General features: G+C 41.4%; 1 protein-coding gene and 1 long non-coding RNA gene across 11 annotated transcripts in view; one reads left to right on the forward strand and one right to left on the reverse strand.

The window, feature by feature from the left end:
- sdk2b (sidekick cell adhesion molecule 2b) overlaps positions 1 to 27,522 on the forward strand; it is a 375,818-nt gene that overhangs the window by 300,959 nt on the left and 47,337 nt on the right. For all 10 annotated transcript variants that reach the window (XR_008599389.1, XR_008599388.1, XM_055004189.1 and 7 more), the window contains 13 exons: positions 2,396 to 2,572; positions 3,503 to 3,639; positions 4,814 to 4,961; positions 7,211 to 7,351; positions 8,173 to 8,354; positions 9,075 to 9,190; positions 10,244 to 10,439; positions 10,824 to 10,922; positions 14,384 to 14,575; positions 23,623 to 23,744; positions 23,870 to 23,979; positions 25,934 to 26,084; positions 26,190 to 26,427. Coding sequence is in view for 8 of the 10 variants with exons in the window: in XM_055004189.1 (XP_054860164.1) it covers positions 2,396 to 2,572; positions 3,503 to 3,639; positions 4,814 to 4,961; positions 7,211 to 7,351; positions 8,173 to 8,354; positions 9,075 to 9,190; positions 10,244 to 10,439; positions 10,824 to 10,922; positions 14,384 to 14,575; positions 23,623 to 23,744; positions 23,870 to 23,979; positions 25,934 to 26,084; positions 26,190 to 26,427 (2,009 nt within the window). In the remaining 2 variants the exon portion in view is untranslated. The remainder of the gene's footprint in view (positions 1 to 2,395; positions 2,573 to 3,502; positions 3,640 to 4,813; positions 4,962 to 7,210; positions 7,352 to 8,172; positions 8,355 to 9,074; positions 9,191 to 10,243; positions 10,440 to 10,823; positions 10,923 to 14,383; positions 14,576 to 23,622; positions 23,745 to 23,869; positions 23,980 to 25,933; positions 26,085 to 26,189; positions 26,428 to 27,522) is intronic.
- On the reverse strand, positions 22,250 to 23,418 carry LOC129347338 (uncharacterized). The gene is made up of 2 exons (XR_008599390.1): positions 22,569 to 23,418; positions 22,250 to 22,466 (listed from the first exon to the last, which is right to left on the reverse strand). It is a non-coding gene; the product is annotated as an uncharacterized LOC129347338 (long non-coding RNA).

Here is a 27,522-nt window from a genome sequence, read left to right on the forward strand (position 1 = left end):
CAAGCGCCTACGCATGTTAAAGACGTTTGTCAGCCAGCGAGTGTGCAGTCGCAAGGAAGTGTTTCTCCACATGACAGAATGCCGCCAAAACCGGTCCAACGCGCAGCAGAAAATGTAGTGAACTCCAAGCTTGTAGTCGACACCAGCAGCGATCAATAGGCCATCCGGTGCCGTGCTGCTCAGAGGAGAAAGCCACATTTGAAGCTGCGTTTGAGCTGTGCAGTTTTGATGAATGTGGATGGCTGTTTGATATGCAGCCTTCAGCTGCTCCGATTTGCAGGCAGGGCAGCTCTGATGGTGAGTTTGAACACAGAGGGTGCGGAGAGGTGAAATAGCGATGAAATAGCTCGCTAGTAACATGTTCTTTCTTTCTTGGAGTGCGGCGGAAAAAAAGACGAGCAGTTTTCCTTGTTGCTTTGCTGTCGAAAAGAATTAACCTCCATTCTAAATCTGACATGCATATGTACATCGCAAGTCCCACATCTCAGCGGGTGGCGACGGGAATTATGCTTGTCAGGTTGCATAAATGTGCAAGAAACTAGTTTTGATGAATAGAGTCATGGGCTTAATTTGGCACTAAAGAAAAGAAACATGAGCTGAGAGTGTTTTCCATCAACGGCAGTGCGTTTAGAAACAAAGAGGCCTCCAGCTGTTGGTCTAACTGAGGTGCTGCTAATGATGAGCAGCTTTTCTTACGGCTCCCATTTAACTTTTCAAAAGAGTTATGTTAATGTTTTTGTCCACCTGAGCTTCCCATGGTTTAGTCTTTGAGCCGCAAAGTAACTGAAGTAACTAGCTATCCTCTTTGATCAAGCCAGTTACAGCAGCATCTTTATTTTTTTGTCTTCCTTTGCTGAAAATGTGCAAATGACACTTTGCCAGTCTCAGTTTACAGTGAGGAATAAACTGGAGCCAAGCAGTTGTTGAGCAGTTGTTGCCGCCACTTTTTTGCTGTCATAATTTGAGTTACTCATCATGAGTTGATGCGGCAACTTCAAATAAGAGGGACTCAAATAAAAAGCTTAACGGCACCTTTCGAGTGAGTAAAAAGCTAATGCTGCCTTAAATTATTCATTTTTGAAAGTATGTGTTCGCTCAGGTCCGCTGGTGATTCTCCATTAACTCTCTATGCAAATAAACGTCATCTAAAAATGCTTTTGTGCTCGGCTTGGTCACACTTCTTGTTTATTTCTGTCCATTATTATCATTACTCATGGTAAAATGTTAGATTCTGCAGTTTAAAGCTCCGGCTAGAACACTTTCAAAAAGCACTTCTGAGGTACCGTGCTCCAAGTTTTACCTTCGAGATGATTTATTTAACCCTCGTGTCGTCCTGCGAGTCAAAATTGACCCCTTTAAAAGTTTGAAAATGTGGAAAAAAATATATATATTTTCACATTGAAACTTCTGATGTCCACATTTTCAACATTTTTGGGAAATTTTTGAACATTTTTAGGTGGAAAAAAAGAAATGTTAATAATAATAATGGATAAGATTTATATAGCGCTTTTCAAGGCACTCAAAGCGCTTCACAATGAATCCATTATTCATTCACTCACACATTCTCACTCAGCGGTGGTAAACTACATTTGTAGTCACAGCTGCCCTGGGGCAGATTGACGGAAGCGTGGCTGACAATCTGCGCCTACGGCCCCTCCGACCACCACCAACATTCACACGCATTCATACCCCAGTGTGAGTAGCAGCACTGGAGGCCAGGTGGGTAAAGTGTCTTGCCCAAGGACACAACAGCACATGACTAGGACAGAGAGGGAATCGAACCGCCGACCCTTCGGTCATTGGACGACCCGCTCTACCACCTGAGCCACAGCCACCCCATGTTAAAAATGTTTCATAACAACATTCACAAAAAAATCTACCAAAATCCAGCGAATTTTGCTGAATTTTGGTTGATTTTTATGTGAATGATCTTAAAGAAAATATTAGAAGTTTTACTGATATATATGGAATCACTTTAGATATTTTTAGGATTTTTTTGAAGATTTTTACTCATTTTTTGAAAATATTTACAAGAATTTTCTTGCCAATTTTGGGGGATTTTAAAAAAAAAATAAAGCTTTTAAGGGAAACTTTTAGGAATTATTGGAATTTTCTTCCTGAAGGTTTTGCAAAGTTTTAGAAATTTGGGGAATTTTTTTTTTGCTGATTTTTGGGATTTTTTTCAGACAAGGAAACAGTATTTTTTGTTGCCTGTAAATGAGGACAACAGGAGGGTTAAAGTTCTGGGAAAACTCGCGCTGCTTTGATTGATGCCTGAGTTGTGTAAAATGCAGGTGGTGAGTAATAATAATGGCAGAAAAACACCAGGTTGATAAATACTGCCGTTTCCCAGATGGTGATCATGACACTAATGAGCCGTGACTTTGCATTCCAGGCATGTCTGGGAAAAAGACGGCTCGGTCATCAGCGTCCAGTCCATCCCTCGCATGCGGTTGGACGTGGACGGCACCCTCCACATCTCCCAGACGTGGTCAGGCGACATCGCCACGTACACCTGCAGAGTCACCTCGGTCGGAGGCAACGACTCCCGCAGCGCACACCTCCGCGTCAGGTAATCTTAACGTTCTATTTTCGTCCCGTTTCCTCCTCACACTCTTGCTTCTGCACAAGAAGGAAGAAGCTCTTTGAAGAAACCCAACACACACAGACACAGTCACATGCATGCTTTCCAACCTTTCGCTGCTATTTTCCCACCGACAATTCTGACTCATTTCCACTTAAATGGCGCCTGTTCTTCCTCATCTGCCTCGCTACCTGCCGTGTCCTCATTCTCACCTGACCCCCTCTTCACCTTCCACCCTCATCTTTGACACCACGCTTGCACTCTCCAAGACATTTCTGTGTTTTTTTTGCCCTATAACTTTGCCTGCCACTTTTTTGTGCTTTGGCATGCTGTGAGTCCCGGCAGCGAGGGCAAATTGAATATGAATGTGACATCTAACTTTCTGTTTGCCAAACTGACTGACTGATTGTTCCCCGTCTTTGTTTATCCCCCTTTCGACTGCCGTCTTGTTGGCTGAGTTACTGTCTGCATCCGTTCGTTGCTCTAAGGTTTATCTATCAATCCGTCTGTGCTTATCTGAATTTATGGCTGAATGAATTAATGATCCCCAGGTTTGGCCTCATTTATTCACATCTTTGTCTGTGCATTTTCTTCCTATCTGTCTCCTTTCAATCCATTTCTTCCCTCCAGTGATATCTATCTTGTTTTTTGCTCGCCTGTGTGTCCATCTTGACAAGGAACCATCTTTGCTGTCTTGTCTCGCCACATTTCTTCACCTGTCTGCCTGATCTCTCTGTTGTAAAAAAAAAAAAAAAAAAAAAGAAAGAAAGAAAGATGCCGCTCGCTTTCCTCGAGATTTGTACAAGAGATGTTCAGAGGAGAGACTGAAATGCTCGGTAGCTCTCTGGCCCCCACAGCTTGTTTTCTGTGATAGAGGGATTCTTTTATTTATCAAAGTTGTCCTGCTGTTCCCTGCAGGCAGCTGCCCCATGCCCCAGAGAACCCTACAGCCTTGCTGAGCAAATCGGAAAAAAGAGCCATCGACCTGGCCTGGGCCAAACCTTTTGACGGCAACAGTCCACTCATTCGCTATATCCTGGAGGTTTCTGAGAACAGTAAGTTGTGTAAAATTCCAGTTTGTCTTTTGCTGCCGTCTGTGCTTTGTACATCTTTGTGTCAGTTTAAATCATTTACAATTACTTGGGTTTGGGGAAAAGGAATTCAACTAATGAGATCAATGTTGCAGCAAGGAGTTTAACCCTCATGTCGTCCTGCGGGTCAAAACAGTGAAACTTCTGATGTCCACATTTTCAACATTTTTGGGAAATTTTTGAACATTTTTTGGTGCAAAAAAAAAAGAAATGCTAAAAAAAAAGAAAAAGTTTCTTTAACAACATTCGGAAAAAAATCTACCAAAATCCAGCGAAATTCGCTGAATTTTGGTTGATTTTTAAGTGAATGTTCTTAAAGAAAATATTAGAAATTTTACTGATATATATGGAATCACTTTAGATATTTTTAGGATTTTTTTGGGAAGATTTTTACTCATTTTTTGAAAATATTTACAAGAATTTTCTTGCCACATTTGGTGGATTTTTTAAAAAATTCAACTTTTAAGGAAAACTTTTAAGGAATTATTGGAATTTTCTCCCTGAAGTTTTTTGCAAATTTTCAGAAATTGGGGAATTTTTGGATTTTTTTCAGACAAGGAAACAATATTTTTTGGTGCCCGTAAATAAGGACAACAGGAGGGTTAAAAGATGCTAAATGTTGCTTTTTTAGACTTTCCATTTCCATGCAGAAGCTCCTGTGATGCCAATGTTATTTTTTTTCTCAAGGAGCTTAAATGCAAAGCAAAAGAAGCAATGAGCAGATCAAAAAGAATTTAAGAGCGTGGTCAATGGGACTAATTAAGAATGTCCATCACTGGTTTTAATCTCAAACTTTCATCTTCAGCTTTGCTAGATGCACTATACAGCTGTGTACGCTGCAGCACGTTGCGCTAAACGGTTACTGTCATGTTGTTTTTTTTCTTTAGTCCCTCCTTGTTTTCTCAACACGACTTAGTGGGTTTAATTAATTCAGAATTCAAAACCTGCTGTGACAAAATAACTGCAGGCATGAAATAGAAAATCCCTCCGAATATCAGTGAAATTCCCAGAAATGTCGCGCTCCTTCCTTGCAAATTCATTGAATTGAATTTCGAAGATGAATTGTTTTGCCTAGCAATGAATAGCGTGTGTGTGTGCATGTGGAATAAGGTGTAAAACGTGATTGTCTTTGTTCCAGATGCTCCCTGGGCCATCCTGCTCGCCAACATCGAGCCCGAGTCCACAGCAGTGACGGTCAACGGCTTGATCCCGGCTCGCTCCTATCAGTTCCGCCTCTGTGCCGTTAATGACGTGGGGAAGGGGCAGTTCAGCAAAGAGACAGACCGGTGAGCAAAAGGCCCATCCTGTATCTATTCCTGCCATCCCACATCAGCATCAGAACAGCTTTTGGTCCTTTTTATCCTCCCAAAACAAAGGAATGGTCAATTCCCTCTGTACAGGTCATATCAGTGGTTACTTGTCTCACCGATGTGGTTCAGTGTTTAAGTTCTCTTGTTTCATTTTAACCTCACCCCGACTGGTCGAGGCAGAGGCTGCCCTCCCTGAGCCTGGTTCTGCTGGAAGTCTGTAGTTAAATTTTAGAGTAACTGGGTTTTCTTTGTATAATTTAGTCAGGTAAATTTGTAGAAACAGATAATATTGTGGGATCTTAACCTTATTTATTAACCCTCAGAATCCCAAAACCTGCCAACAGGTTTGAAAGGCACATTGTGTTGAAGAAAATTGCTAAAATCACACAATTTATCAGAGCCAGAAACAGTAAAACTCGAAAGAAATCTACAGATTGACAGCCTTTCATCTATTTTTCTGAGACACGCTGTTCCATCGGTAAAATTAGCCAAATTTTTTGCTTGAAATCGTGACAATTCGACCAAATCCCTTTCTTCTCTCTGTGTCATTTACACCGCTGCCAAAAATAAACCATTTTCTCAAATCAGATTTTGCCAAAAAATTAAAATTTGTGCATCATTTGGCACAACTATCAACCTATTAGCGACTCATCTGCAGCCAACAGTCACATAATAATTCAGGGACTTTTCAGCTGAACTGGGATGAACTGCAGGCAGTGTTTGTACAGAGGAGACAGCAGACAAATATGAAAACAAATTAAAAATGCAAGTAGTAAAATATTTACAGGCTGTAGAGCCACTGTTCGTTTGTCAGTATTACCAATGTCTCTGGACAGTTGATAAAATGCTGTACGTGTTGAGTCCAGTTTTTTGTTTTGTTTATTTCTTTTTGGAATTATGTCTGTGTTACACTGCACAAAAGACATTTTGTAGAAATTGTAGAGAAAAATGCCCAATATTTAAATCAACCATGTAAATTTCTCTTACAGATAACCTTAATATTTAAACTTGTCAGATAAATTTGTAGCATCAGTCTTATTTCTCTATTGGGGAGCCCTTTGGCTGCACATCTGTTGTTTTAAATGTGCTGCAAATAGCGGTGGCTTTTGAGCTTTAAGCTGTACGTTTCCATACATTTTTCCAGCAATTTTTCAAAGAGAACTCTATTGCAGGGAAGTGTGCGTTCCTTGAAAACCTGACTCGGTAGCTGTGTTTGCCTTGCACACAATTTCGATCTCACAAAAGCCCAGAAACACGAATCGCAGCAGAACTTTGCGGTTGTTGGTAAACCGTGCACTACGCTTGGGAAATCTGTTTCCTAGACAACCGGCCTGACTGATCCCTACAGTCAAGAGTCAGTGAAGAGGGATACACGTGTAAGCCCAGCGAAGCACACACACAAACATGCGCCATCACATGTAAACACACTTTCTCACACACAAACACCCACTCACTCTCACATCCTGAAAAAGCCACAGGAGGGATTTGGGTTGAAGGCGAGATCAGGTTCGGTCTCTGCACGGCCTCACACAAGTCAAAGCGCTGATTCCTCCCCCTGTCCATCACCCTCCTCCCTTCCATCCCTCCCATCCCTGCCTCCCCTCCCATCTCTCCCATCCCTCCCATCTCTCCCATCCCTCCCATCCCTCCCATCCCTGCCTCCCCTCCCATCTCTCCCATCCCTCCCATCCCTGCCTCCCCTCCGTCAGTCTGTCATGCCGCCTCATGCTGCTGGTTCCCCAGCCAGAGGAAAGCCACAGGGAGCTCCGTCTGTGTGTTCCAGTGCGGCCGGCTCAGAACTCCATGCGATTCCATTTGGTACTAAGTCACCACCACTGATGTCCCTCCCATCTTTCATATGCATCCTCTCCCCAGGCGCTCAGGCTATCTTGTCGGGGAAAATATATAGCTTTTAGGTGGCTGTGACTTCCTCAGGTGTGGCATTACACCAACTATGAGGCGTAAAGCACAAAGGGAACGCTAAGGGGCTGTTAACAAAGGAAATGAAATGCTAAGAAACAGCGAAGAGACATGGAAAAAGGAGTGTTTATAGTAAATTATGCATGTATTTAAACTGATATGCTTCATTTCAGCTGCTATGTTTCGTTCAAAGCGCTATGTGTTCTCGCTTGAAATAAACTAAAGCTCCGTGCTGGTGATGATTTTCTTTTTTCCTCATCCTTCACATCTCCGCTTGTGTTACTTCTTTTTTTATTTTTCTGCAGCGTCTCTCTACCAGAGGAGCCCCCGAGCGCTCCTCCTCAGAACGTCATCGCCAGCGGTCGCACCAACCAGTCCATCATGATCCAGTGGCAGCCGCCGCAGGAAAGCCACCAGAACGGCATCCTCAGAGGCTACACCATCCGGTAAAATCCACTGCACGCCCTCCACTCACACTGTTTCTTAGGTTTTATGTTAAAAATAGGAATATAAATGCAGTTTTGCTCCAGATGAGGTGAAAGTACGTACTGTAATCTTTCTGTAAATATTTAGATGCATGAAGGAAGAAGCAGTAAGTGAAACTGTGCTCATGTTTGGTTTTTTTTTATCATTTTTGTTTTTGTCAGTGTTCTTGACAGAATTTGTGGCATTGTGCACTTTCCATCTCATCAATTGTACAAAATTAAAAATTCAATTCAATGACTATTGTATGAGGAAGTTACAAATAACCACACTTACAGAATCCACTGATCCATGTACTCCTGTGCCAAACTGCTGGAATTAACTCAGAGTACATTTCTCTTAAAACACAGCAGTTTCAGTCAACACCACTGCATTTAGTCTTTTCTGTGACAGACAACCAAAATTATAACTGGTTTGATTTGAAAAACACAAAAAAAACTTTTGCAACTCTAATAGGCAGAGTCAGCAATATGCCAAACTGACTGTAAATCCTGTAAACGTGTAATTAGTTAGGTTTTTCTGTCAGGCTTTTTATTCATTACATCCAAATGAAACAGCAGGTGTTTTCCAGACAACAGTCAGTGCCTGTCAGTGGGTTTTAATTGCTTGTTTGCTGGTGCTTTGTCTCCCCCTAGCAGGGACTTTAGTGTACTGCTGGACTGTAAATGCTCTGATGGAACATCTAGACTCTTAGAACCAACCACAACCAGGCTGTAAATGCAGACAAGCGGCTTTCTGATGCTCTGAACATCCAGTGTTGAAGGTTTGTGCATGTGTTTGTCAGGTACCGTCTCACTGGGCTGCCTGTCGACTACCAAATCAAGAACATCTCCAGTCCAGATGTGACCAACCTGCTGCTGGAAGACCTCATCATCTGGACCAACTATGAGATTGAGGTGGCTGCTTACAATGGAGCGGGTTTGGGAACATTCAGCCATAAAGTGACTGAGTGGACTCTTCAGGGAGGTGAGGAGCTGGTGCTTTTGATTAAAAATAGAAACTGTAGACAATAATTTGTTATTTTCAGTGATCCTTCGTGTGAAGAAAAGTTTGCATTTGCATGTAAAAACCATGTTTATCAAGGCAGTTTTGAGTTTCCAAAGAGTCTGTAACTCGTAATTTCCTGTGGTGGAATCAGATCTTGAGTAAATCTACAAAAAAAACCAAAATGCATGATGGTTTTTTTGTGACAAAGACACACATGTTTCCATGTTCAAAAACAGGCTTGAATACAGTATCTTACAAATGCACCGCTTTTATCCACCAACACAAATCCCAGCAGACCTCTAGTAGCCTCTGGTTTTATTCACCGCCGACTGAAACCATCCACTAAAAGCCCGCGCTGACTGTTGTCCAAATACATTACCATGAACTTTTATTTGTAAGGACCACGCAAAGGTGTGACATGTCTCTAAAATCCATAACTAGCTCACACACACTCACAAACAAACCCACAAAGAGCCACGGTGTTGGGTGTAAGTGTCAGCCGGAGAGCAATAGCAGCATCTGCCCTGAACTGTGCAGCAGTGATCAATAGTGACATCAAAATAGATGCAGGCTGACTCCTAGCAGTCAACCGAAAGGCGCTTCTCATGCTCCTGTTTCTCTTTACCGTGCCACTGCTTCTTTATTCTCCTTTTCTTCCTCTCTGATTCGCCCTCTCCGTCCTCTCCTCATCCATCCCAGTGCCCACCATCGCTCCAGGCAACGTGCAGGCCGAGCCGGTCAACTCCACCACGATTCGTTTTACGTGGACAGCTCCCAACCCTCAGTTCATCAACGGCATCAACCAGGGCTACAAGGTCAGTAGGTGTCACCGTGTCCTCGCTGCCAGCCATCAGCTCCGTTGACAGAACTGTCAGAGCTTAACTTGTAGTAAAAAAAATAAAAGCAGAAGAAGCCAGGGGGCAAACGATATACGGTGCCAGTTTGAACAATGGACTTTGTTCGCCCATTTGTCAGTCGGAGGTCATTGTCTTTATCTGTGCAGCCATTTCTCATATGTTTTATTGTGAAGCTGTGTGCACATTATGATGAATGTCTTCATTATTTTGTCATGGGCTCTTGAATGTAGTTCATCTCTCTGCCTCTTGTGTATACCTCTGAATGTAGCCCACAGGGAATCACAAAGCCACATGCATGGGATGCTTCTATTTTTTTCCCGTTGAGACTTAATTATGTTATTGAGACTCTTCTCTCTTTTTGTATTTCTGTCCAATGGCGCCCTGCAAGTCCTAATCAGCTCCAGGGGGGAGGGGTCACTGTGCCGATCTGAATTAAAAACATCAGGTTTGAGGTGTGAGACTGAAGAAGTAGTGAGAAAAAGGGGAGACAGAGAAGGTGATAGAAAGTGTGGCAAAAGAAAAGACAAAAGAAAGATACAAAAGAAAAGACAGGGAGATATATATAGAAAAAATCCAGATGTGGCAGACAATCAAGCATTTATCCCTCTGACATCCTTTTGCCAACTTTCCTGGAAGCGCCACGACTCAAAAAACTGGAAAGAACCCATCAGACTAGCCACTGGGACTCATTACCTAAACAGCTAATTGGTCAGTCCAGGTCCCTTTTGTAGATGCTATGGTAAATGATGAACATGCATGATGGGATATTATTATGCCTCTCCTGAGCTCAGATTCTCTCCTCCTTCTCTGAGCCTGGCTTACTGGAGCTATTCAGCCCATCTTCTCCCAGTCAAAACATCTTCAGGGCATTTTTCTGAATGTATCAGGGAGATGCTATGTAACTCCTCGGAGGAAGACACCACTGTTGGTTTTGTGAGAAACAGAAATACTGGCTTCTGTATTTGGGTAATTTTCCTTCACGTTGCCTTTTTTTGTGTGTGTCTGTTTTAGCTGCTGGCCTGGGAACCAGGCAAAGACGACGAAGTTGCTATGGTAACAGTACGACCGAACTTCCAGGACAGCGTCCATGTGGGATATGTGACAGGTCTGAAGAAGTTCACTGAGTATTACACCTCTGTGCTGTGCTTCACTACACCTGGAGACGGCCCCCGCAGCCCGCCTAAAGCATTAAGGACACATGAGGACAGTAAGTGACTTTTCTTCCACACTTTTCTCTCTCCTGTGGTGGCAAGAGGGGCGACACAAGCATCTCGCAGTAACACATCCTTCGGCAAGATCTATTATTCATGCAGAACGAAGTTGTAGAGAAAGTGCTAATGAATGAGTATACTCTGCATCCAGCTGGGATCATCATAATTGGGACGTAGTTCCCTTAGAGATTATTGGCTGAGCTTTAAAAACTCTTCATTTACCTGTAATGACTTCACTTTTTCAGCAATTACCTTGATTTTTTTAAGCACTTTTGAAGTCTAAATTGTCAAAATTAGAAGATTTATGGCTATATCCAGCAGCCAGGTGGCTCATTTTTGTCCGTCGGTCTTGCTCATTATTCTTGTTTGTCCCTGTCCAGCGCCCGGTGCCGTGGGTCACCTGAGTTTCACCGAGATCTTGGACACCTCGCTCAAAGTGAGCTGGAGCGAGCCCAGCGAGAAGAACGGCGTCCTCACAGGTATACTCGCCTCACTCCCAAATTATACTTTGCAGACGGGTAGCAAGGAGTGAGAAGTAGCAGTTTGCCGAAGGTGGTGTTTGTCAGAGTTCCTGTGACAGAAACCAATCGCATAAGACGGCACTAAGGTGGAAACTGGAAGATTTTGTTCTGTGCTGCGACTACTTGACCTCATTTAGCAAGCTGAGCCCAGGAGTGCACTATTGTTTGTTGTTTACTTTATTTGGGTCATGCACTCGGTACGGCTCAGACTAGACACCAGATATACTATGAGAGCGCTATGCATTGCTACAGAAGAACATTCTCTCCTCTTCCAAGCTCTGCACATGAGCTGCTGTGTAGAACTGGCTGTTAATATGCCTTAATTACACTCCTGAGACTTGCTCTGCGGAATGCCAAAGTGAGTGATGCTCAGTCTGCTAAATATGAAGGGGACTTACCTGAATTTACCTGCTTGTACCTCATTGCATCACTGTAATAACTTTCCTGAGAGGTGCAGCCTGGACTCTGTGAGTGGTAGCATGTTCTGAGTAATATCACGCCTACTTCTGATGGTTTAGCAGTGAGTCCCAGCATCCCCAGTTCACCTGTAGTACTGCTAGCGCTCCCAAGCAAGTCTGACTTACTTTGGAGGTCAAAAGTGACCCATATTGAGTGGAATACAGGTATCTCTTGACCCATGTTTTGGATCAAAGGATTAAGTTGCATACTACTCTGCAGGATAGACGTATACAACACCTTTACGTTGCTAACACAGAACATGTTATCCTCATCCAAGTTCTGCACGCGGTCTGTTGAGTTGAACTGACTGTTAATGTGCCTTAATGTCACTCCTGAGACTTCCTGCTGAGACCCTGTGGGATGCCTAAGTGAGTGATGCTTGACCGGGAGGTGGGGTCTGCTAAATAGGAACGTTGCGTACCTGAATATACCTTCTTGCACCCATTGCATCATTTAATTACACCTCTTGAGACATGCATCCAGGTGGCATGGCCAAGTGGGTGGTAGCACTTTCTTGGGTGTCAAGTCAACTTCCAGAGGGTTCAGGAGTGAATCCCATTATCCCCAGTTCACCCATAGTCCTACTAAGTATCCAGGCAAGTGTGACTTACTTTGGAGCCCTTTCTTTACATCCAGATCCCCGGGGGCGGGCGGGCTTCGGCAGATATTTTCCGAGTTTTTTACCGTTTGTCATTCTCATCCCTGTGTGTTTCTTTGTGGTGGTTTTGTGTCTCTTTACAGTAGTTTTATGTCTCTTTGTGGTAGTTTTGTATCTCTCTGTGGTTGTTAAGTGTCTCTTTATAGTAGTTTTGTGTCTCTTTGTGGTAGTTTTATGTCTCTTTGTGGTAGTTTTATGTGTCTCTGTGGTTGTTTTTCATCTTTGTGATGGTTTTGTATCTCTCTGTGGTAGTTTTGTGTGTCTGGTCGTTTTGCAGCTCTTGGTGGTAGTGTTGTGTCTCTCTGTAGTTGTTAAGTGTCTCTTTATGGTAGTTTTGTGTCTCTTTGTGGGGATTTTGTGTCTACAGTAATTTTATGTCTCTTTGTGGTGGTTTTATGTCTCTGTGATCATTTTGTGTCCATTTGTAGTGTCTTTGTGTCTCTTTGTGGTAGTTTTGTGTCTCTCTGTGGTTGTTAAGTGTCTCTTTATTGTAGTTTTGTGTCTCTTTGTGGTAGTTTTATGTGTCTCTGTGGTTGTTTTTCATCTCTTTGTGATGGTTTTGTATCTCTGTGGTAGTTTTGTGTGTCCCTGTGGTAGGTTTGTGTCTCTCTGTGGTGGTTTTGTGTCTCTTTATGGTAGTTTTGTGTCTCTTTATGGTAGTTTTCTGTTTCTCTGTACTAGTTTTATGTGTCTCTGTGGTGGTTTTGCATCTTGTTGTGGTAGTTTTGTGTCTCTCTGGTAGTTTTGTGTCTCTCTGTGGTGGTTTTGTGTCTCTCTGGCATTGATCTGTCTCTTTATAGTAGTTTTGTACAACACCTCCACAAACTTCAGCGGTGAACCCCAGGCTCACCGCTTAGATGCCATGCAGTCATTTGGGAGCCCAGGTGGAGCCCTTTTCTTCATCCTGAGCCACTGGTGCCCCTCTCCAGCAGCTCTGGAGAAATCTCTAACTGCTAGTCGCTGGCCTTTCCCTCGTACTCACATCTCCCAGAGCGGCCTTGATGTTGATTTGACTACAAACAAACCCTCTGCAGAACAGACCCGGACCTTGCAACTGCTTGACCTCATTTAGCGAGTCTGGCACAGGAGAGCAGCTCTCTTGTTTGTTGCACTGCTCTGGCCAAACACAATAATATACCACTGCAGCAGTGAGACAACACTTGTTCTAAAATAATACATCTTACATGAAATATTACACTGCAAAAAAACAGAACATCGTCTCCTCTACTAAGCTGTGCATAAAAAGGCTCCCTTCCTAAGACATTATTCAAGTCTTTTGTAATCATAGAAGGAGCTGGAATGAAGTTATGCACAGTATGATGATATAGCGGCCAAAATTATAACCCTTAAATTATTATGGATCTTAAAGAGCAATAAAACAAAGCACATCACCCAAATTATGCAACAGTCAAAGCTGTTTCCTCTCAGGTAGACCATTAAACAGCCTTTCTAACACTGGTAACGACACAAAGAGATATCTGGCTTTTGGTTAAATTAAATTCTAATAAGCATTATCAGACAATGCTTTCTTAACACATTACGAGCAATGTGGGCTTGTATCGTACATCCACTCACCATCTGTCTGCCTACATAAGGACTCATTTATTACAAAGATTCTTCTGTAATATTATACTTTAATCTGTTCTGACAAATGAAGTTAAGTAAGTGTATTAGTACATTCATGTGCAGAATAAATATTTCATGTCACCAGTCCAGGAATGTTTATGCAAAATGTGCTAATTAAAGATGTTTCCAGTGCAGCGCTTCGTTCTCTTCAGACTTGTAGTAAAGAACACACGCCCAACAATGATATTAATATGCAAACGTTTGCAAAGGTTAAGGTTTAGCAGCGTATTGTAAAGAGTTTTTCCGTTTTAATGTGCGGCACGCTCCCAGGAGACAAACACTGACATGCCATGTGAAATTATTGATTTGGCAAGAAATGCTGCTTAATGCTTTATGCAATCGCATGAAAAGAGCTGCTGGCCAAGGAGCAAATTGCATTAACTTTGAGAGGGTGAGCGTGTGTGTGTGTGTGTGTGTGTGTGTGTGTGTGTGTGTGTGTGTGTGTTTTTGTGTGCGCACGGGAGTGGGCGGAGGATGTGTGAGTGCAGGGAGGTATAATCACAGGCTGATTTAATTTGCTATATTCAATTTTTGATGAAGTTAATTTAATATTTCTGTTAGCTTGCCCCGCAGCGAACGAGCTGAGAGCCGCTATTGTAGTAAAGGTGCTGTCGGATTTCCCTGAGAGAGTTCTCCGGCTGTCTGTCGCTGTTAACCGCTCTCTGCCGCTCTGCAGGTTACCGCATTTCTTGGGAGGAGTACAACCGAACGAACACCAGAGTCACCCACTACATGCCGAACGTCACCTTAGAGTACAGGGTCACCGGACTCACCGCCCTCACCACCTACACCATCGAAGTGGCCGGAATGACCTCCAAGGGCCAAGGCCAGCTATCTTCATCAACTATTTCCTCTGGCGTCCCCCCAGGTCAGTAACCCAACAACCATTACCAACAAATATGAGCCAGTATACCCAAATTAGATGTTAAAAAGCAGTAATTTGAGAATTCCTTCTCTAAGACATCACACTCAATATCAATTTCATGGTTCTTACAACAATACATCTTCAAAACTGAACTGTACACAAGTTTAACTCTCCTGTTGTCCTTATTTACAGGCACCAAAAAATACTGTTTCCTTGTCTGAAAAAAATCCCAAAAATCTGCAAAAAAATTCCACAAATTTCTGAAAATTTGCAAAACATTCAGGAAGAAAATTCTACTAATTCCTTAAAAGTTTCCCTTAAAAGTTTTATTATGAAAAAAATCCTCCAAATTTGGCAAGAGAATTCTTGTAAATATTTTCAAAAAATTTGTAAAAATCTTCAAAAAAGTCCTAAAAATATCTAAAGTGATTCCATAGTTATCAGTAAAAACTTCTAATATTTTCTTTAAGAACATTCATATAAAAATCGACCAAAATCCAGTGAAATTCGCTGGATTTTGGTTGATTTTTATGTGAATGTTCTTAAGAAACACTTTTAACATTTCTTTTTTTCCACCAAAAAATGTTCAAAGATTTCCCAAAAATGTTGAAAATGTGGACATCAGAAGGTTCACTGTGAAAATACATATTTTTTCCACATTTTCAAACTTTAAAACGGGTTAATTTTGACCCGCAGGATGACACGAGGATTAAACAATTAACAGGTTATAATGGCTCATGTCAATATGTGGAATCTATTAGGCAGGCAGTTAGCAGTTACATCTCGAAGTGTAGGAGAAGAAGTGTGTTGGAAGCAGGTAAAAAATTGGCAAACATAAGAATCTAAACGACTTTGACACGAGCCAAGTGGTGATTGGTCACGGCATCTCCAAAACTGCAGATCTTGTGGGGTGTTCTTGGTATACATTGGTTAGTATCTACCAGAAGTGGTCTAAAGAAGGACAACCAATGAAGTGAAAGCCCAATCACATCATAGCTTATGCTGTATGGAGTCCATGCTGACCTCTATCCACTGAAAGCCCCTATGATGGGCACATGAGCCTAAAAACTCAACCATTCAGCAATGAAAGAAGGCAGCCTGATCTGATCATGGGGATGACCAGGTGTGTATACCTGAGGAAAAGATGGCAGCAAGATTGGACAAAGTCTGATGCTCTGAACAATGTTTCCTATAAAACCTTGGTCCTGGAATCATATCGGTGTTATGTTGACATGGACCACCTAACTTACCATCGTTGTAGGCGTGTACACTCCTTCATAGCAATGGTAGTCTTTTAGTAGGATAATACACCCTACCACACAGCAAAAATGGTTGTGGATATATATATTTTGGCCTCCAAATTCCCCAGATCTCAATCCATGGAGGCCCCACTATGACTGGATTGAGGAACAGGACCGAGAGTTCAAGGTGTTTATTTGGCCTCCAAATCCTCCAGATCTCAGTTTGTCCAATCCATGGAGACCTCACCTCACACCCACAACAATTTTCCCTGTTGGCAGTGGCCTCTTTCAGCAGGACAACGGCCCTTCCAACTGCAATAATTGTTATTGAACAGATTGAGGAACATAATCAAGAGTTGAAGCTGTTGACTTGACTTCTAAATTCCCCAGATGTCAGCCCATTCTATCCATGCAAACCCCACCTTACAACCATATTCCCTGCTGGCAGTTTCAACAGAACTTTGCACGCTTCCATCTGCAACAGTTGTTCAAGAATGGATTGAGGAAAGTGAAGTAGAGTTCAAGGTGTTGACCTTTCTTCCAAAGTCTCCAGATCTTAATATGATCAAGCAAATGTGAAGCAAGTCCATTCCACATTGGCTCTGCCTCACAAGTTCCAGAACTTAAAGGATGTGCTGGTACCGTCCTGGTTCCATGGTGAACCTGCTGCAGTTTAGACATCGGATTGTGCAGCATCTTTCATCTAACCCACCCACTAAATGCCCTCTTTCACCCTCCACATCTCCAGTTTGTAGCACAGGCTTTCTATTGAATGTTTTAAATCTCATCTATCAACATCACCACGGTTAATTTTTCAGTATTTCTGCAACGCCCTCCAGAACAACACAAAATATTACACAACTGTGTTCGGAGGCTGAGTGGCGCTCGTTAAATGTAAACTGACAGTGGAGTGGCCCTTGAAGAAACGCTCTGATCACACTGTGTTCTGTGGATCCTCAACAGTGACACTGACATGTTGTGAAGGTAAATGAGCATATGGTTTCATGGCACCTACAAAAAGCAAAATAAAGCACCATGGGATGGGAAAAACCTACCGTCGTCCAGATTGTTCTGTTCTCAAACAATATGCTCTCACAGCGTCATAAATCTTAACCAAGCTCAATTAAATCTCCAGACAAACTTGTGAGTTTCTACCTGTGACTTTCTTTGGTTTCTTTAACTCCTCGAATCCAGAAAACAGCTGGAGACCTTCACTGAACCTTTCACATGCTGTGAATTTACCGTTGCACATTGAACTCCGGTGCTGTCAGGTGTCAGACACAATGAAATCTGATCCCGGTCACCTCATCTAGGGGGAGAAACCAGACCAAAAAAAAAAGAAAAACAAATGAATAAATGCCCCAGCAATGCACATATTTGCCCCACATCCACCAAATAATAGCTCCCGCGAGAGCATTAAGGACAATTACAGTGTTTAATGATTTCATATTTGCAAAACTGGGTAACAGAAACACAATGCCCACATCAATTACAAGCAGCTGCATTTCGGAGCCTGTACATCTGTGGAACCTGCCAGATGACAGGCTGTTATAGTGAGAGTGGGCTTTAGTGCAGCAGTTATAGTCCCCAGAATGGCAATTACTCCAATTGTATATGTGTAAAGAAAACGCCCGAGCCTGCGACTGTACCGCTGCGATCCCCGCCTGGCGCAGCCTCAATAATCAGTCATGCAAATAATTTAGAGGTGGTAATTTCACCGCGACACATGTAATCTGCATTTCATTAGGACCGAATACATCCGCATTTAAGCAATCTTGGGAGGGGAAAAAAATTGCTCAGTGTTACCCATGGGAGTGATTATATCTTTTTAATATTAGGCCACTCCTATGTGCCACAGTTTGAGGTTAATATCTAGGATTCAGGTAGTGTTTTGGAATTAAGATATAAAATATTGAATTAATTAATTTTTCCACACATTTCCATGCATACATGCCAAGAAACATTCATATTCATATACACAAGAAATGCCCCTCCTGCTGTTCTTTGACTGTTCGTTTCCCCCTCCAGGATTACAACTGAATAATCCATCCTCATTGTCTTTTTTTTTTCTTTTTTTCCAGCTCTAGTGTAAACAAGCAGGATATCAGATTGAATCATACCTCCAGATAACTGCAGTGTTATTGACATTCATGGCATTGTCTCCGTCTGTGTGTATGCAGCCTTCTCCAAAATCTTATCTGCTTTAGCTGGAGTTAGGAGGGAATAAAATGAGATTAGATGGAAGCTTCACCTGTGTGCGATATCTGTGCCGCCACCAGAGGGCGCTGTGGTAGATGGATTTACCCAAATGAAGCCCGAAGCATTAGTACCCAGAGCAAAAAGAGAAAATACATCTACAGTATGGAGGACTAAAAGTGCCACAATTAAATACATAAATACATCATTAAATAATTAATTAAATATGTCATTAATTAATTAAAATTGGAATTAAATATTTCATTAATTAATTAAAATTGGAATTAAATATGTCATTAATTAATTAAAATTGGAATTAAATACTTAAATGTGTTATTAAATAAATATATCATTAAATAATTAAATATGTCATTAATTAGTTAAAATTTGAATTAAATATGTCATTAATTAATTAAAATTGGAATTAAATACATAAATGTGTTATTAAATATGTCATTAATTTATTAAAATAACAATTATTTTAAGTAAAAAACATATTTCATTATTTCACGATTTAATTAATTATTTCATGGTCCTTGTGTTGCAGTGGATCATGAATTAATTTTATCTGTCAACCTCGCCCGTCAAAGTCCGTGGGCGGGACTAACGTGAATCTAGTCTAATCCACTGCTTTTGTCTGCCTTGAAACCGGAAGTAGAAGTCTTTCTAAACATGGAGGCTGTGTAGAGGGAGAGTCGCTGTGAACTTTCTAGAGAGTTGGTGAGAGATATTTTAGACCTTGCAGAGTATGTGGAAGCAGGACCTGCTGACCGCGAGCATGTAGCGTGTAAAGCAGAGGAATTTATTGAAGTTGTTGAAGTTATTTCCGCACTTTCCGACCAAGATGTTGACCGTAGAGTGACTGCAAATTTAGAGGAAGTACTCCGCCGGTTTTCTGGTACCAGGGTGCAACAGGAGCACACACAGGGACCAGGGCGTTTGGCATACCGAGGGGAGTTCTGGAACATCACGTTCTTTGTGGATTACCAGCCTGTCAAATTGCAGCGATGCTCGGAGTGTCGAGCGCTTTTCCTTTAGGACCTACTCGGCGCGGCACGGCTCCGCTCGTCTTTGTTTAGCCGCGATTCCACAAGCATCTACTCGGCACGGTACGGCTCGTCTCATCTTTGTTTGCGAGCGTTTCCATACGGACTAATTTTCAGCACCTTCTCGGCTGAGGTTCCCAGCGAGCTGAGATGAGCCGATAATGTGGCGTTTACATAGTGCAGCCCACTGATAGGGCAGGGAGTGACGACACAGAGCAACTTCAGCACGAAAACAAAATCCTGCATTAAAAAACGACTGTAAACAGCGACGGTGTGCATTGCTCTTCACGAAACTCTCTGTTCTTCATAATTTTAATGTGACAGCCAGACCTGTACCGTGGGTGAATGAAGAGGTCGAGACTTTGTCTTTGGTGGCGGACCAAAGAATACAGAGAGAGCTGGACGGAGAAAGTTTATCAGGAGGTCTCTGAGCGGATGGCCGCTCACATATACAGTAGACTGTATATAAAGAGGACAGAAGCAGTGTAGGGAGAAGCTGAAAAAGCTCAAAAGTGACTATCGGTCCACCCAGGACCACAACGGCCGGCGTGGGTCAACCAGGAGGTGTTGGAAGAGGTTTAATGGAAGCCATTTACTGGCACCGCACCGGCGAGCAACAGGAGGGAGACTCAGCTGCTGCATTATTGGAGACGTTCGAGGACGGTGAGTGTTTTGTGACTTCAAGAAACTTATACATCATTTATTCCATTGGTGGCAAGCTTCTTTTAAGCAAACAAGTATTTTTAGAAAGTAACGTCGTTGTCTCCTGTAGCAGACAATAAGATAGCTAGTTAGCCATCGGCGCTAACTCCGTGCTCTGCTTGTATTTCGTGCTGCTGTTTCTAACGTTTAGCTCTCAGAAGCTAATACTTCAGTCAGCATGCCGTGTTTTTCTTGTACTTAGAGTGAGTGTTTATTTCTGTTCAAGAATCCCTTTCCACATGCGAAGCCTACTCCATCTCCGTCGCGGAGCCCCCGGCTGCCCTGTCTCCTCTCCAGCACCAGCTCGGACACCGACACGTCACAGCAACGTCTTATCACCGGTAAGACACGGTAAACAGAGAGCATGGTTGATTTTCGCATTATTATTATTACTACAGGTGTAAATGCCTGCAAGCATGATCAGAACAACGAGACCAATGACCAAGAATTGAGGCAGGTGTAAATGCAAACTGTGCAGCAGCCAGCTCAGGAACGCGTGATGAAAGCTACATGTAGCTACAGTGACACATAAACAGAACACATGCAGCTGCATTTATTTTCCATTGATTTAACAAGTAAGTCACTCTAATTAATTTACGTTCTGGTGCAGTGTAGTATTGCAACCATTCTTCTTATAGTCACTAGGTAGCTGTGAAACTGAATGAAAATATACATAAAAATGAGAAAACACAGCTCTTCTTAGCAACTCCAAAATGTGCACAGGATGAAATGAAGTTCACACCACGTCGTTTTTGTTTGTGGTGGAGCAGTTACTGCTTGTGCTTTGGTTAAAGCGAAGAGTGCCAGAAGTTTATTAAAGTATCAAAGACATGATCATGATTGAAAATGGATGGACGGGTGGCTAAACACATCACATCATAGCTGTGGAGTCCTTCCAGCTCCTGGGGACTACAATCTCTCAGGACCTCCTGAAAAAGGCTCAGCAGAGGATGTATTTCCTACGACAGCTGAGGAGACATGGCCTGCCACATGAGCTGTTGATCCAGTTCTACACTGCAGTCATCCGATCTGTCCTGTGCACCTCTGGATCAACCACACAGCAGGACAGAAACAGACTACAGCCCATAGTACAGACGGCAGAAAACATCATCAGAGACCCCACTCACCCTGGACATTTGGACTACAGTGCCCTGTACACAAAAATCACCACTACTGTGTTTATAGCAATTACCATTTTGCTAATGTGTTCATACATTCCAGTCTAGCTGTACATTTCTGTTTATATTGTGTTCTATTTTACTACTATTTCTTTTTCCTCCCTGTTCCTCTTTCTATTGTTTATTTTTTATTATTCTCTTCCATATTCCTAGGATGACACCAACAGCCGAAACCAAATTCCGTGTATATTGTGTACTTACTTGGCCATTAAAGCTGACTCTGATCACTTTTCTGTCTTTGGTCTAGGCAAGAGGAAAGGGGGCCACAGAAAATTGGACCTTCCTAGCATATTTGTGGAGATGCAGGCTGAGGAGGAGTGGAGTCATGCCCAGCATGATGAGAACATCTGATTGCTCCTCAGCGAGGCAAGAGAGAATGAAGCGGCCTTGCAGCGGGAGGAGATGGCCCAGAATACTGCCTTCAACCAGTCATTCCTGGGTGTGCTGGGGCAGCTGGGGTAGCTGGGTGGGCAGCCGGCGAGTGTGAGTGAGTCCACCTCCCATAGACTTGAGATTTACAAGTGCTGGTCATATAATTAGAATATCACGAAAAAGCTCGTCTTTTGGACAACTGTCAGGTCAGTAGTCTTCCCCATGATTGTGTAGCCTACAGAACTAGGCTGAGAGACCATTTAAAGGCCTTTGCAGGTGTTTTGAGTTAATTAGCTGATTAGAGGTGTCTTCAATATTGAACCTTTCTACAATATTCTAATTTTCAGAGATACCAAATTTGAGATTTTTGTTAGTATTCAGGTATAATCATCAAAGTTAAGAGAAATAAACATTTGAAATATATCAGTCTCTGTGTAATGAATGAGTATAATATACAAGTTTCACTTTTTGAATGGAATTACTGAAATAATGAACAACTTTTTTCATGATATTCTAATTATATGACCAGCACCTGTAGTTGTATATAGTTTTACTTTTAGCCCTCCACTGTAGGAGAGGCCCACCACAGTTTGTACTTTGCACATTGTAAATAGTTTTGATTTTGCTGCTGACTAATAAACTATTTTGTGACTTATGTGATTGCATCATAACTTTTCATTTTGTCTGTTAAGATACTGGTAGGAAAAGAGTCAACAGTCTGAACCAAACAATTCTATATTCCCTAATAATGCATTTATGTTTAATGGGATTTAACATGTTTTAACACAGACTCCTTTATGGTTCATAATTCTGGTGACTGAATTACACCAAAGCAATACTGATTTATCAAACTGGAATATTCTTAAAACAGCTGTTTTAATGTTTTGGCGTTTAATTTTTTATTTAATCTTGCTAACCTTCACAAACAAACAATAGCATAGACACATCTACAAAAGTTTATTGTCAGAATTGCATTAAAGAAAACAATAGCGGTCCGGGGACAGAAAAACAGAAGTATAACAAGAAGAATAACTTTGCATGACACGTAGTGCATCAGTGCATCCTGTACATCTCTGCCCTCCTCCTCTACACCTTGTGCCACTGCAGGCTCATGTGCTGCTGCTTCAGGTAAATCCCATGAAGTCTCATCAGAGAGCATCTGAAACACATACACAGCATACATATTTTAATACCTAATAGCGACAAACTGCAGCCATTACAGGACTGATACACGATAGCTAGCGAACTAGCATTAGCTTACCCTCATATGTCGTCTCGTTCATATCCTCTTGTCTTCGGCTTGATACTGCTGCATCGCCTCCCAAACTCTCCTGTGTGTCTCCTGAGTGTTTCGACTCGCCGCTCTCAGCTTTCTCCGACTCTTCTATTACTCTGAATCTGACAGAAAGCCACAGACCGAGCAGCAGGTGTACCATCGTCTCCATGTACATTGTTGCATTGCGTTTGTGTCGCACAGAAATGACGGTAAGGGACTTTCGGGCCACCGTGCTATGACGACTCAACCCACGATGAGGTGGTACTCAATGTAATGGAAAAACAACTAAACCGAGACGAGCCGTGGCGCGCCGAGTAGATGCTAAAGGAAATGCTAAAGGAAAATTTGTCTTGCACCGCATGTATCAACATTTGGGAAAGAGGACCGAGTCTTTAGCAGTTGCTAATAAAGTTTTGTTTTATTGAGTATCCAAACCAACGTAGAGGTGAATAGCGCCACCCAGTGTATCGGAATGTGTTCACAAGCTCTGCGTCAATCCATTATCTGGAATCGATTTGCCTTGACTTGATGTGCAGGGTAACCAATCAGGTGTTAGGATCCGCCCACCGACTTTGACGGGCGAGGTTGACAGATAAAATAAATTCATGATCCACTGCAACACAAGGACCATGAAATAATTAATTAAATAGTGAAATAATGAAATATGTTTTTTACTTAAAATGAATTGGTATTTTAATGAATTAATGACATATTTAATAACACATTTATGTATTTAATTCCAATTTTAATTAATTAATGACATATTTAATTCCAATTTTAATTAATTAATGACATATTTAATTATTTAATGATATATTTATTTAATAACACATTTAAGTATTCAATTCCAATTTTAATTAATTAATGAAATATTTAATTCCAATTTTAATTAATTAATGACATATTTAATTAATTATTTAATGATGTATTTATTTATTTAATTTTGGCACTTTTAGTCCTCCATACTACAGTAGTGTCATTTTTTTTGTGTCTTCTGTCATTTTCTGTCCAGTTTTGACTCTTTGCTCTCTCTTCACAGAGCTCCCTGGCCCTCCTACCAACATGGCAATTTCTAATATTGGCCCACGATCCGTCACCTTGCAGTTTAAACCTGGATACGATGGCAAAACTTCCATTTCCCGTTGGCTGGTGGAAGCCCAGGTGAGACCAGAACTGAAGCACAGATTTTCCTAATGATGTGATTTTGCTTTTGAGTCATCCTCCATCAGATTTTCACACAAATTCAATTTAAATATTGAATACGAATGTTAATGTGTTGCTCCCAGGTGGGTGTGGTGGGAGAAAATGAGGACTGGGTGATGGTCCACCAGGTGTCCAACGAACCCGAGGCTCGCTCCTTGGAGGTTCCAGGTCTCAACCCGTACACCTTTTACAGGTATATTTAATGAAACACTAAATAAAGCAGAATATATCCACATATTTGATCTGCTTTCACTATTTGCGTGGTGATTTTATAAACAAGACATCCATCTACAGGATGCTGCATTAATATAACCCTAGCTCTGACCCTGTAGAACAGAATAGTCTCCTTAGCTGCAGACTTGCTCATGTTTTTCCAAGTTTGTTCAAGGCAGCCTTGTTCAGCTTGTGATAAACAGCAGATAAGGCGTATGTGTGCTTCAGCATCTCACTGAATTTGAGCACATCCCAGGAGCTTATCTGACTGTTTTCCTTGTGTTTGGATACAAGATTGTTGTGGTTAGCGCGATGTTGAAAATTTATTTTTTTATTTTTTCCAGCGTGTGCATGATCTTTATCTCGTCTGCTTGTTTTCCGTGATCACATCCAATAAAACCAATTAAAATATCACTGAGCCGGTTCCCTGAAGAACCACAGCAGCCATAGTTCTCATCATCCAACATCAGTGCGTCACTTTACATTTCAGTCAAGTTAAATGCAAAAATTTGAGTTGTTTTGCATTTTCAGGCTATAACGCAACAAAAAAAAAAGAACTGTCTTTTCAGCGTATTCATGCTGTATTCATATTTGGGGCTCTGATCTTGTTCAAATGCAATAAGCCTCATGTTAGAGGATGCAAGTGCTGCAATAATGCTGATGATTCTGAGTTGGTTTCGAGCTGCCAGATTCTGAGTTGTTATTTCCTTTGAAGTTAAGTAGTCATTCTGCAGATTGTAATAATATCCTGACAAGTAGAATATGAATAAAAAATAAAAACAAAGCTGGGCTCATAGGAGATTCAGGAAATCCTTTGATTTTCATGTATGTTTTTGTAGGGTCAGATTTTAGCTTTGTTTTTATCACTGTAATCTCAGTAGTTTTAATGCTGTCGGCTCTTAGCCGTAATATTTACATTAGTTGGTTAAGTTCTGTAATTTATAACACTGTAGGGTCTTCATTATATTATTGTATTAGTTTGGTTATTCTCCATAATTAATAACAGGGCAGAGTCTCAGTTTTAATATGGGTTGTAGTCAGGTGAAGTAGTATTTTACACCATTTTTATTTTGTTATTATTTTTTTTCTCTGTTTCAGTCATCTAATTAGTTTTAAACTTTATTTATTTCATTGTTAATTTAATTCTCTTTTCCCCTATATTTATTAATTTATGTATCTATTTTATTTATTTACTATTGCTGCTAACATTATCTATTTTACCCTCTATTTTTCTTTCATTCCATTTACTCTTTTCCTTATATGGATGTGCCACTGTAGTATTTCCTTGGGTGCTGGTGTACACATCCACATTCACATTTATTTATTTTTTTGGTAGCATTTTAAATTATTAATATGTAACTTACACAGGGAAAATCTCACCAAAAATGACACTACAGGGTCCTAACCCCCAATATATAAACTTGTTAGGTTAAATGGTAACATCAGTTATGATTTATTTTAACCTTTTAATTTTTTAATTTTATATTATTCTATTTTTATTCTATTTTTATTTTATTTTATTTTAGGGTTTTAATCTCTAATAAATAAATTACTTGGGGAAAATCACACCATAAATATAACTACAGGCTCTTAACCACCTACATGTAAACTTGTTAATTTAAATTGTGTCATCAATCATTATTTGTTAGGTTTTTTTTACCTTCTATTTTTCTCTTGTTATTATTTATTTTATTTTATACTTAACTTTTTTGTAGGTTTTTAATCCCTAATATGTAAGTTATTCAGGGAAAATGACACCATAAATAACACCCTAGGCTCTTAAACTTGTAAACCTGTTGGGTTAAACTGTAACATCAGTTCTAATCTGTTTTTTCTTTTTTCTCGAAACCACTTTGGTGCAGCAGCTGTTTCTTTAAATGTGCTCCATAAACAAAATAGTGACTTGACTGAACTTGTCTGAATCCAAACTCCAGGTTCCGCATGCGCCAGGTGAACATAGTGGGCACCAGTCCTCCCAGTCAGCCCTCCAGGAAGATCCAGACCCTCCCAGCTCCTCCTGACATGGCCCCGGCCAACGTCACCCTGCGCACCGCCAGCGAGACCAGCCTCTGGTTACGATGGATGGTAAACAGGAGCCTTCTGGTCACGTGCAAACCATGAAAAACTGCCCGAATGAGAGGAGTCAGGCTTGTTTTGATGCTCTTTTTCTCCCCATCTCTCAACATTCAGCCTCTGCCCGAATGGGAGTACAACGGGAACGCCGAGCAGGTGGGCTACAGGGTCCAGTACTCTCGGGCCGGCTCCCAGGGCCGGGCGCTGATCCACGTCATCGCCGACCGTCTGGAGAGAGAATTTACCATCGAGGACCTGGAGGAGTGGACCGAATACGAGGTCAGGGTCCAGGCTGTCAACGGCATCGGGATCGGACCCTGGAGCCAGCCGGTCAGGGGCCGGACGAGGGAGTCTGGTGAGTTAGCATCCCATCTGGCAGCAGCGGCCAAAGACGAGCTGTTTGCAAACTGCAGTGTATTAACCCTCCTGTTGTCCTGGTTTACAGGCACCAAAAAATATTGTTTCCTTGTCTGAAAAAAATCCAAAAATTCAGCAAAAAAATTCTCCAAATTTCTGAAAATTTGCAAAACCTTCAGAAAGAAAATTCCAATAATTCCTTAAAAGTCTCCCTTAAAAGTTTTATTTTTAAAAAAAAAAAAAAAAAAAAAAAATTTGGCAAGAAAATTCTTGTAAATATTTTTCAAAAATGAGTAAAAATGTTCCAAAAAATCCTAAAAATATCTAAAGTGATTCCATATATATCAGTAAAACTTTTAATATTTTCTTAAGAACATTCACAAAAAAATCAACCAAAATCCAACGAATTTCGTTGGATTTTGGTTGATTTTTTTGTGAATGTTCTTAAGAAACTTTTTTAACATTTGTTTTTTTCCCCCAAAAAATGTAAAAAAAATTTCCCAAAAATGTTGAAAATGTGTACATCAGATGTTTCACTGTGAAAATATATATGGTGCAGAAAAGCTACGACTCACAGTAACAGCAACACATTCTCCCAAACATCACCAGAAATCAAAGCACTTTTGCATCGCGGTTGCAGCATCTGTGTGGAATATCTCCATCACTCGTCATATTCCAGGTAACAGCCACAGCGTATACGTTAAACTCACGCCATATGCTGAATCCTGCAGCAGATTGTTTCCTGCTCCGAGCCTTTTTTTACCGGCCCACCTCAATTTAGACAAAGACGTTCTTTTCCCTCCTCGCTTCTGCTTTCGTATCGCTCACCAGATGCCGGGAGAGAGGAATGGAAGGAGCTTGAGGAAGGAAATTGAGAACACATGGACTCAAATGAGGAATTCCTGTGCTCTCTGTTTCTTTTCCACGCACACCAGCAGATTCTTAGGAGTCAGGCATTATGTCCAAGGATGAGTGCCAAGGAGAAGAAGAGCCCTATTCTTGAGTTTTACTGAGTGCATGAAACAACCAGCAGGCGATCGGTCACACTGCTTCTCTGTTGTACAACCCCAGGAAAAATACACATGGGGAGAAT

This window comes from Amphiprion ocellaris, chromosome 18, assembly GCF_022539595.1.
Source record: "Amphiprion ocellaris isolate individual 3 ecotype Okinawa chromosome 18, ASM2253959v1, whole genome shotgun sequence".
Taxonomy (NCBI): domain Eukaryota; kingdom Metazoa; phylum Chordata; class Actinopteri; family Pomacentridae; genus Amphiprion; species Amphiprion ocellaris.